The sequence below is a fragment of the Sinocyclocheilus anshuiensis genome, unplaced genomic scaffold (genome assembly GCF_001515605.1).
Source record: "Sinocyclocheilus anshuiensis isolate Anshui unplaced genomic scaffold, SAMN03320099.WGS_v1.1 scaffold244, whole genome shotgun sequence".
Lineage (NCBI taxonomy): Eukaryota > Metazoa > Chordata > Actinopteri > Cypriniformes > Cyprinidae > Sinocyclocheilus > Sinocyclocheilus anshuiensis.
Window position 1 is genome coordinate 655,743 of NW_015558588.1, and position 11,626 is coordinate 667,368.

General features: G+C 34.0%; 1 protein-coding gene across 1 annotated transcript in view; it reads left to right on the forward strand.

The window, feature by feature from the left end:
- The first annotated feature begins 892 nt into the window (after positions 1–892).
- The window catches only part of LOC107679933 (glycine receptor subunit alpha-2-like), a 26,931-nt gene continuing 16,197 nt past the window's right edge, over positions 893–11,626 (forward strand). Inside the window, exons 1-3 of the mRNA XM_016475659.1 lie at positions 893–1,048; positions 2,048–2,181; positions 8,453–8,520. Of these exons, the coding sequence (XP_016331145.1) occupies positions 981–1,048; positions 2,048–2,181; positions 8,453–8,520 (270 nt within the window). The 5' untranslated portion in view covers positions 893–980. The remainder of the gene's footprint in view (positions 1,049–2,047; positions 2,182–8,452; positions 8,521–11,626) is intronic.

Genomic DNA, 11,626 nt, shown 5'->3' on the forward strand with positions numbered 1-11,626 from the left:
CATCCAATCCAAAACAGAAATCGCTCGGTTGCTATGGTTACCGCATCAGCGAATTCTGTTCGAGATCGCGAGCGTCGGTTTTGCGCATATTTTGATGCAATTTAACATTTTTGGTTTCTGGAATGTCGAAATGTTATTTACTGGAACGCACATACACGGAAGAATACATACATTTAAAACAAACCCAGATAGCACACGTACGTCTGCAAGAAGTCTGTTAAAGATCGCTTCATCTGGAAAGCATCTGCTGTGTACAAACATCTCATAGACGTCTTTAAGATGTTAGTTTTACATACATTCTAAATCATAAACATCTTAAAGACATCTTCTAAACGTCTATTTGACATCTGATGGAAACGTCCTATAGACGTATTGCAGATGAGCAAACACTCTAAAAAATACGTCTTGCAGACGTCTCCGTGATGTACGTGTGCTTTCAGGGAACGTATTGTTTTGAGTTAAGCGTTCAAACCTTAATGGTTAAATTCTTAAAAAAACTCACTAATCAACATTTCAGATTACGAATCCTCTCACGATCCGCCACTTCGGAGCGGTTGCGCATGCGCACAGAGAGGCGCGGAGCTGCCCAAGTGCTGAACCCGGCGCGCAACTCAGCGAGCTTCTGTCTGTCATCAGAAGAGATTCTCCGGCGCTGAAAAACGCATCACTCAACGACAGCCAGGATCGCACTCGTAATCTCCGCTCGCGCGTTCCGCTGCATCCGACTCGAGCGCAGAATGATTGCAGCCGCTTCCCGGGGCTTTTTCTGCACGCGCAACAGCGGACCCGCGGCGTCTCGGTGTGGTTTCATGCACACAGCCGAACCATGAGACTCCGGGCTGAAGTGGCGCTCGTGTGCTCGGCTTTACCCGCGGAAACCTCCGGCTGTGTTTTAGTTCGGAAGAAAACGCGACTGGTGTTCGTTCGGGGCGCGTAGTGCGTTTCTGAGCCCATGAGGGAGAGCGAGCGAAGCCAGAGGAATGACTCGCCCTTCTGTAAAACTCCTCACAACTTTACTCGCATGCTTGATAGAAATGCACAACTTCAGGTACGTGCTTCACGTCTCCAGCTGTTAAAGCAACGTCTTTTAGTCTTATAAACAGCTCAATATTTGCAATGCAAACATCTAGTGCACTGATCCTGACGCGCGTTGCCATGACGATTAAAGAATGTAAAGGTAAAGAACCAGAATGTCGGTTCGAATTAAAATTAGAATTCGTGCAGATAAACAAAGATTCCATTCTGTTTTTGTAATTCTTTAGGGAGAGGAAACTGGGGTTAGTTGCAAGAAGGTCTGTGAGGTTTTAGTCAAAATACACGAAAAGCATTGGTTGTTTGTTGGTTTCAAATATCTACTTCAAAACGAATTGTAATTAGCATATTTATGGTTAATTATGTGTCATCCAATGTCATATTTTTGTAAAATAAAGCCTCACTTGACATACATGAAGACAAGAGTCACTACTGTACATACAGTGAAGGTGAACTGAATATAATGAACCGAAACTGTCACATATTTCATTAATTATAATATTACATTTTTGCTGTTTATTTTATTTGTGTCAATAGTGTGACAACATGAGGGTCAGTGTGTGTTAAACTGTTTTTTTTAATTTTATGGACAACAAAAATAACTTGTTTGTAGTTCATATTTTAAGGTTTGTGTCCATACAGAAAATACTTTTTAAAATAAACCCACTCTAAAAAAATATTTAGTGGAGTAGAAGTGTGACAACTAGCCCCGCTCTATAGCCTCATTTCCTTCTCTAGGACAAAGAGCCTCAAGTGCAATGATATGAAACGAAAAAATAAATATTTTCTTAAGATAAATAAATTCAATTCTACTTTATTCTATTCTAGTGATGTTAATTAGCTAAGCATTTTTCTTATTTTATTACATTGCCAATAACAGTTGTGGTAACATTCTGGCAATGTTAGTTTATGGCTATAAAAATGATAACCGTATTGAATGTTGAGAATCAATTCTCAGAAGAAGCGCAGTGAATGTTTGTGATGTTTATTGACACACTACTGCTCCGTGTCTCAGGAGAACGGCAGGAAAAGAGTATGAGGGAATGTCTGGACGTGAATCTTCATCATCGATGTCTCCCTCAGATTTCCTGGACAAACTGATGGGCAGAACGTCAGGCTACGACGCACGGATAAGACCCAACTTTAAAGGCATGAAACTGCTGGAAATTCAGTTCATTACACTGCTGTTCTTATGCATCAAAACATTCGGAGGCTGCTATATAGACAAAATATATCGTTCTTCATTTTGCATTAGTTTTTAGTCCAAACTAGGGCTGTCAAGCGATTAAAATTTTTTTATCTACACTGTAAAAAAAAATCTGTGACATTTACGGTAAAATACCGGCAGCTGTGGTTGCCAGAACTTCACCGTAAAAAATACGGTAGCAACATTTTAGGTTTTACAGACTTAACTTAAATTCACAATAAAATACCGTATTTCATTAACTGATGTAATGTTAATAAACCAACATATTGAAGGGTTAATATCTGTTTTGAACCATTGTAATGCACTGATAACCACCAAAAACTGGTGGTGATGAGAAAGTCACACGATGAACCAAAGCTCATCACAAACAGCTTTTCTACGAGCTGAGGAGGGCAATACTTATATATAGAAGGTGCACAGTCTCATTCACACAAACACTAAACACCATCATGGTGACACACATGATACTGAAATAATGCATTAGATTTAACAACATTAGATGTAAGATTAAACCCTAATGTACACAACTGATAACAAAAAACTAAGAAGAAACGTTATTTCAACAAAAAAACATCAGATATGAAGTGTCATGCAGGGAATTCTGGGAGTGTCAATTTGGTTTTTCACTTTAAATTATACGACTTTTTCTTTTTCACTTCCAAAAACCATATTTTTAAGAGTATTTTACTGTAAAATTACATTAAATGTAATTACATTTATCCACCGTATAGAGTATGGAAACTTACTGTTAACCAGTTAACAGGTTTTTAGGGTAGCATTTTTACAGTCTTTTACTGTTAAAATCACAATCATTTTTTACAGTGTAGGGTTTAGCGTCATAGAAGTTATTACACATAAACCTTTAAGGCTATAATGTGACCATAACATTGTTTTCAGAAGCTGCATCTGAAGTGGCATTTACGCGTATGAATATTCATGAATTAGATTTGCAGAAATAATGCTATGAGATTAATAGGTTTTAAATGGGCATTAATGGGTTTTAAAAAATTGAATACTGAAATATGAAATATTAAATGATACTAAATATGAAACTAAAACTGCCAGTTGGAGGTGGCAAGTCGCTATATTAATGAGTGAGTCATTCAATCAAGTGTTTTTGTTCAAACCACTGATTCATTCAGAAATGAAGTAAATTGACCGTCTTTATGAACGAGTCACTGAGTCATTGACTCACTTGATTTGTTCAAATGGCTGATTCATTCAGAAATTAAGCAAGGGATTGTCTTTATGAACGAATCACTGTATCATTGGCTTGCTTGATTCACTCAAACTGCTGATTTGTTCAGAAACGAAGCAAGTGACTGTCTTTATGAACGAGCCACTGAATCACTGACTCACTCGATCTGTTCAAAACCATCAAAAATCAAAATAAATTAATTCAGTAACGAATCACCACTTGGAGATGCTCTGGCTTTAAAGGGGTCATATGATGCTTTTTTAAAGATCATTATTTTGTGTATTTGGTGTAACAGAATATGTTGACATGCTTTAATGTTCAAAAAACACATTATAAGATTTTCATTTGCGAAATTGAGCAAAAACAGACAATATTGTGTCTAAAACACAATATCAACTTATTGTTAATTGAACTGTTGTATAAAATCAATATTGCAGTCATGCAGATATTGGGGAAAAACAGCACTTTTATTGGTGTGATATTGCTAAACTATCTCATATAAAATAAATACAAGAAAAAAAATCAAATAGAGTCAATGTTTTTTTGCCCTCATATTTTGAATTTTAGGGGCATATAACTGCATTCTGAGGCATTCTGATTCATCAGCAGCTGCATTAATGTAATATGATGTTCATGGATGGATGGGGCGGTGCATTAAATGCCTTAATAATTTTAACACGTTATTTCTTTCATAATTAACCACATTAAATTAATACATTAAATTGACAGCATCATATAAGTTAAGACTTGAAATAATAGATAACATAAGATACGTAACAACACTAAACACCCGGAAAGGTTGCTTCCAGATGTGTTGTGCTGTAAGCGTGTGCCCTTGACTTGACTTTGCACCGAGGGGAGCATCTGTTCCTCTGGATGAGCGTCTGCTTAATGACCTGTAACACAAACATAGTTTGTCAGTTATCTTCAAGTGCTTTGGGGAACACGGCTCATTGAAACAGGTTCAGTCAACCTTCAGCTCCTCACGCAATCTCACGCAAACATCGCTCACATTTCACCCCAATATCCAAAGAAAAAATTATCTGATAAATTATCTTCACACTTCACAACAAGTGTTAACATTAGTTAATGCATTAGTTAACATGAACAGCTATTATTAACTTTTGTTAATGTTAGTTATTAAATCTAGTTGTTTATTGTTTGTTCATGTTAGTTCACAGTTCAATAACTAATGTTAACTAAGATTAATAAAGGTACTGTTTATGAAGTACTGTTACATAACAAACAAGTTTTTATGAAATGTGCATAATTGCTGAAAATGTCACAGTGCAAAAAAATCTGAATATATGCTTAATTTTCTTTATGCAAAATATAATTTATTAATTTTTTTAAATTATAGCATTAAGATTTTTGGATAAAATTTACGTAATTGATCAAATTAATGTGACAGTGAAAACAAAAATCTTGATATATGTTTAATTTTTCTTTATGCAAAATATTATTTTTTTTAATTACAGAAATTTTTTTTTTATGAAATGTGCATAATTGATTAAATTAATGTCACAATGCAAGAAAATGATTAATTTTCCTTATGCAAAATAGAATTGATTGTTTCTTAGGTTTTTTTTTTGTTTGTTTTTTTACAGCAATAGGAATTGTGTATGACGTGGATAATTGATAAAATGAATGTCACAATGCAAAAAAAATGTAAAAAAAAAATCTTAATATTGGTGTCAGACTTCGTTTCATGTCTCGTGTTGTGTTTTCCTCCCCCATGTGCTCCAGGTTGATGTTTATGCCATATTTGGTTGTTCCTGTTCCTATTCCCATTTAGTTCTATTGATCCCAGGTGTGTCCCATTAGTTTCTGTTGATATAAGGTGTGTTTTGCCCCTTGTTTACTGTCTGCTGTTGAATGTCATTTCGTGCCCTTGTCATTTTGTGTCCTCAGTGTATCCTGTGTCTCTGTATTCCCAGCGTTTGTTTATTAAATCTTTGAAATTTACTTTGTTCCTCGTCTCCGCGTCCGTTCCTGTGCTCCCAGTGTGTGTGTCGTGACAGAACAGCGGACTGAAACAGTAAGCGGCGCTTCTTCTCCCGTGTTTTGTTTTCGTTTTGAATAGTCCTTTGTTTTCTTTTGTTTCTCCTGTGTTTTCCCCGCGGTATGAGAACCGCCCTGCTGTTAAGCGTGCCAGCCGCGCCGTTGTCAAGCTCGCCGGCCGCGGCTCACCTAAGCCCGCCGACCGCTCAGAAGATAAGCTCGCCGGCCGCGCCGTTGTCAAGTCCGCCGGCCACTCCGAAGACAAGCCCACTGGCAGCTCAGAAGTCAAGCCTGCCGGCCGCTCCGAAGACAAGCCCGCCGGCAGCCACGGAGCTCGTTCCAGTGAGGGCTACTGCTACCGAGTATAGCCCACAGAGGGCTCCTGTTCATGAGTATAGCCCACGGAGGGCTCCTGATTCCCCGTCGAGACAAGGGAGGGCTCCTGTTCCTGAGTATAGCCCACGGAGGGCTCCTGTTCCTGAGTATAGCCCACGGAGGGCTCTTGTTCCCGAGTATAGCCCACGGAGGGCTCCTGATCCTCCGTTGAGCCCAGGCAGGGCTCCTGATCCCCCGTCAAGCGGGGGCTGGGGCCGCGGCCTCAGGGGCTGCTTTTCCATGGCCTCCTGAACTACCTGCTCCACCGTGGCCTCCTGAGCTGCTTGATCCACCATGGCGCCCAGAGCTGTCAGATCCGCCATGGCCTCCTGAGTTCCCTACATCGTCATGGCCTCCTGGACTGTCGGATCCGCCATGGCCTCCTGAGTTCCCTACTCCGCCATGGCACCCCAAACGAGTATCACTCTGGAGGCCCGCCATCTCGTGTCTGTCCTGAGGGATCTCCAGAGTGGGGAGTAGTGTAAGACTTTGTTCCATGTCTCGTGTTGTGTTTTTCTCCCCCATGTGCTCCAGGTTGATGTTTATGCCCATATTTGGTTTTTCCTGTTCCTATTCCTGTTTATGTAAAGTGTGTTTTGCCCCTTGTTTCCTGTCCGCTGTCGAATGTGTCTCTGTATTCCCAGCTTTTGTTTATTAAATCTTTGAAATGTACTTTGTTCCTCGTCTCCGTGTTCGTTCCTGTGTGTCGTGACAATAGGCTTCTTTATCTTTATGCAAAATATAATTTATCATTTCTTTGATGACTTTTAGGTGATATATTGACAATATGAACCAATATAAAAGCATCATTATAGTAGTCCGTACAACTCAGAGTTATTATAGTTAACTAAAATTAAAACAATAAAAAACATGTTTTCATTACTTGAAATAAAATACACGTTAACTGAAATAAATTACATTTATTTTAAACACACATACTGGTAAAAAATGCGTAGCCTGAATGCACTGTCAGTCGTTTTGGATAAAAGTGTCTGCTAAACGCATAAATTATTATTATTAATTAAATTATATTTTATTCCAACTAGTTGCCAAGGCAACATTTCTCATTTTCATTAAGTTTAACTTGATGTACAAAAATAACAAAAACTAAAACTGAAATAAAATTAATAAATACACACACGCACACATCTATACATACATAAATATACTGTATACATATAATGACAAAAAAAAATTAAAACAAAATTATTTTGAATTTATTAGGAACTTTAGTTTTACCTCAGTGTATTTTGGAAGTGAATGGTGACTAATGAACACATAAGCAGAGCTGTATTATTTATATTTGGTTTGTGTGCGAGCTGAAGGATAGCTATTAAAGCTGAAGCTCAATACGTCTGTCTCCATCTCCTTCACTCTACAGCAGACGAGTGCCAGCTTTCATTCAGACGATCTCTTCCAGTTTAGTTTGGCGTGGATGTGTGTTTGTGCCCAGGAGTGATTAAAACACAACCTTGTTAGAAAACATTGACGAGGTTCAAAATACCTCTGAGGCACAGCTGCACCTTAATAAACTCCTTTCATGATTTTCAACATGCATGACAGGCTACAGTCTGCTCGAAAAAACGATGCTGTGTGAAGTGTAGACAGGGATCATAACTATATAGAGTTAGATATATAATCAATTATTGTCAAATATCTATTACACTACTGTGCAAGGATGCATTCAGTTGATCAAAGGTGACAGCAAAGCCGAATTATTATTGATAACTAAAACACTAAAACATTTTTGCTAATTGAAATAAAGCTGAAATAAAATATTAGACTTAAATATATAATCAAATATAAATATCAAATAAATATTTTTAAGAATAAAAATAAAACTATTAAAACATTTTTGTTAGTTGAAATAAAGCTGAATCAAAATATTAGACTTAAATATATTATCAAATATAAAATAAAATAAATATAAAACACTAAAGATAAAACTATTAAACATTTTTGCTAATTGAAATAAAGCTGAAATAAAATATTAGACTTAAATATATTATCAAATATGAAATAAAATAAATATAAAACACTAAAGATAAAACTATTAAACATTTTTGCTAATTGAAATAAAGCTGAAATAAAATATTAGACTTAAATATATTATCAAATATGAAATAAAATAAATATAAAACACTAAAGATAAAACTATTAAACATTTTTGCTAATTGAAATAAAGCTGAAATAAAATATTAGACAAATATATTATCAAATATATAGTAAAATAAATATAAAAAACTAAAAATGAAATTATTAAAATATTTTTTACTATTTCAATATTCATCAGCACAACTGTTTTTAACATTGATAATAATAAGAAATGTTTCTTGAGCAGCAATTAGACTGATTTCTGAAGATCATGTGACACTGAAGACTGGAGGAATGTTGCTGAAAATACAGCTTTGATCACAGGAATAAATTACAGCTTACAATATATTCACATAGAAATCGGCTATTTTACATTGTAATAATTTTCCAAAATTTTTTCTGTATTTGTGATCAAATAAACGCAGCCTTGGTGAGCAGAAGAGACTAAATCTTACCAACCCCCGTCATGAATGGTGAATTTAGGCTTAACATGCTAAAGTTACTGAATTCTTTGGTGTTTAACATGATGTTGTTCTCCTGTGAAGGTCCTCCTGTGAACGTCACGTGCAATATATTCATCAACAGCTTCGGCTCAGTGGCAGAGACCACTATGGTAAGTGTTTGTTATTACACCTTGCTAAAAAGAGAAATTGACAGGAGTTATTGTCTTACAGTTTGTTCCTGTTGCAAACACTTTCAAATCAATTCCACATGGACAAAATCCAATAAAGTCCCAGCTATATTTGGAAATAAGCAAGATTACAGTAACGGCTGATCGTTTGCTCTGAAAGCGAGATTTTACTTTCCACTAACTTTGTACTAAAACATTCCCTCGAGTGGATATTAAACAAAGACCAGAGACGCTGCTTTGATCAAATGCTAATTTTGTTTACATGTTTTGATAATCATTTTTAAGCAACCAATCATACTAATGAACTGCACAGAGAATACAAAATATGACAAGAGCTTAATGAATTTGGACAAAATGACATTAAAATAATGTTAGAAAATACTATATATGCAAAAAGCACTCATTTAAACCACTAATTCATGATTTAATATTTTATTACTTTTTTTAATGAATGATTTTTTTTTAAAACAAAAAGAATGTAATGCATGTGGATGATTTACTAATTCTAAATACTGTAATATACTGTAATAATATTACGGCAATAAACTCAAAAATATGTTAATTATGTGTGTGTGTGTGTGTGTGTGTGTGTGTGTGAGTGAGTGTGCGTGGTATTACATATAATACATAAATAAAATATAATACATAAATATAGATATAAAATTTATAAAATATATTTAAAATAGATTAAAAAAAAAGATCTTTCATTTATAAAATATTATAAATTAGATAAATGTATTTAAAAATAAAAAATATATAGTATATTTTACTTTAAAATACATTTATACAATTTATAATATTATATGTTATACTATATATTATATAAGATACTGTAAATCATTTAAAAATACACACGCACACACAAAAATGTATGCTACAATAAATTATTATGCTACTTTATATTCACCAGTTAATTAGCTTGATTTCTATAGGCTGAATCTTTTTGTTACGCCATTATTTGCTTGCAACAAGTGGAACAAAAGCCTCGTTAATTCATTAATTCAACACCGTTTTCAAAGAGCTTCATCTAATGAAGACCGTGGATTTCTATAGTCACTTCACAAGCTAAACCTTTATCAAAAGCACACAGAAATGCTTATAAAGTCACTGAATGGCTTTGCTGTGCATGTTATGATGAACTGAAGTCACATCGGAAAAATTACAGCAATGCATGGTTCGTTTTTTATGGCTGTATTAAGGAGTCTTATATAAAGCTGCTGTAAAAAAACAATATAACGTCTATACAAGTAACAGCTATGTGTTATTTTACTATTATAGTTTTTATTAATATTTTGAATTTGTTTTCATTTTTACATTTTGTTTTTTATTTAAATTTTAGTTATAGTAATTTAGTTGTTTTTTGTCTTTTTATTCTTATTATTTTTTTAATGTCTTTAGTTTTTTTTCTATTTTAGTATATCAAGTTAAACTAAATGAAATTGAAAAATGTTATTTTATTTAAGTTACAGTTTATTTTATTTCAAGTAACATTTTTATGGTTTTAGTTTTAGATAACTATTTAATAATTTAATAATAACTATTTAATAATAACCTTGATCCAAAGCTCTTAAAATGACAAAAAGTACAGAAAATATATGCATATTTCACTGAACAAATTAACATTTTTAAAAATTGTTTATAATTGTTGGTTTAGTTTTGATAAATTTTATTTGTTTATTTAGTTTTGGTTATTTTAGTATTTCAAGTTAAACTAAATGAAAATGAGAAATCCTGGCTTGGCAACTAGTTGAAATGTAAGATTTTTTTATGTTTTATTTTAATTGAGTTCATTTTTATTTTATTTCAATTAATGAAAATGTTTTTTAATGCTCTCAAAAGCTTAATTTTACCAGAAGCTCCGCTGGTCTTCTGTCTGAAAGCAACATACATTTTTGGTTCCTCAGAAGCTTTCAGTGAAAAAGTTCTTAGAAGAACGTTTAAAAAAATTCTAAAGAACCTTTTTTTCACGATAAAGAACAATATCGATTTCTTGATTTGAATTGATTCTTAAATCCCAAGAATCGATCTTTGTGGTTTTCATTTGGTGCATGAACAAAACTTAACGAATCGTTATTTTAACATCACATTTACCCTAGAAAAACATTCAGTGTTCTTAAACTCAATATTTAGCACTCTAGAGAGCATTTTGATAAATATATGCACTATATTACATATTCATTATATTTTTACTGAACCTGTTCATCAATATTTAATGCACGTGTTTTTAAAAGTTATATAAAAGTTAGGAAAAAACATTCTTAAAGTAATGTTTATGGAACATTCTTATAATTTTGTTAACCTTCGTAACCTTTGAATAACGTTATAAACACAACAAGAAAACTGGATATTTTAACGTTCTTAGAATATTTAAGAAAAGTTCAAATAACATTCTATTTTGGGTAAAAATAAAGTTAGTATGTTGGAATAAATGTTTTTGTAACCTTTAAATATCATTATAATCACGACAAGAAAACTGGACTTTTAACGTTATTAGAATTTAAAAAAAAGAGTTCAAATAACGGTATATTTTTTGAGTAAAAATAAAGATAGTAGAATGTTGGAAGAAACTTGCTGAACATTCTAAGAAACGTTTTTGTAAACTTTAAATATTATTATAATTACTACAAGAAAACTGGACTTTTAACGTTCTTAGAACATTAAAAACAAAGTTCAAATAACATTCTATTTTGGGTAAAAATAAAGTTAGAATGTTGGAATAAATGTTTTTGTAACCTTTAAATAACATTATAATCACGACAAGAAAACTGGACTTTTAATGTTATTAGAATATTTAAAAAAGAGTTCAAATAGCGTTATATTTCAAGGAAAACGTCTCAGGTTACTTATGTAACCATGGTTCCCTGAGTAGGGAACGAGACACTGCGTCCTCTAGGGGTCGCTATGGGGAACGCCTCGTTGTGACCCGTGTCTGAAGCATACATTGAAAAAACACCAACTCGTTGGCCGGCGACAGCCATGACGTCACTACCGGTGCGACTATATTATAAATAGGTGCCGGGAGCACACATCATTCACTTCTTCGTCTGAAGCTTGCGTCCGCAGCATGGCAAGAAACCTAGAGGACGCA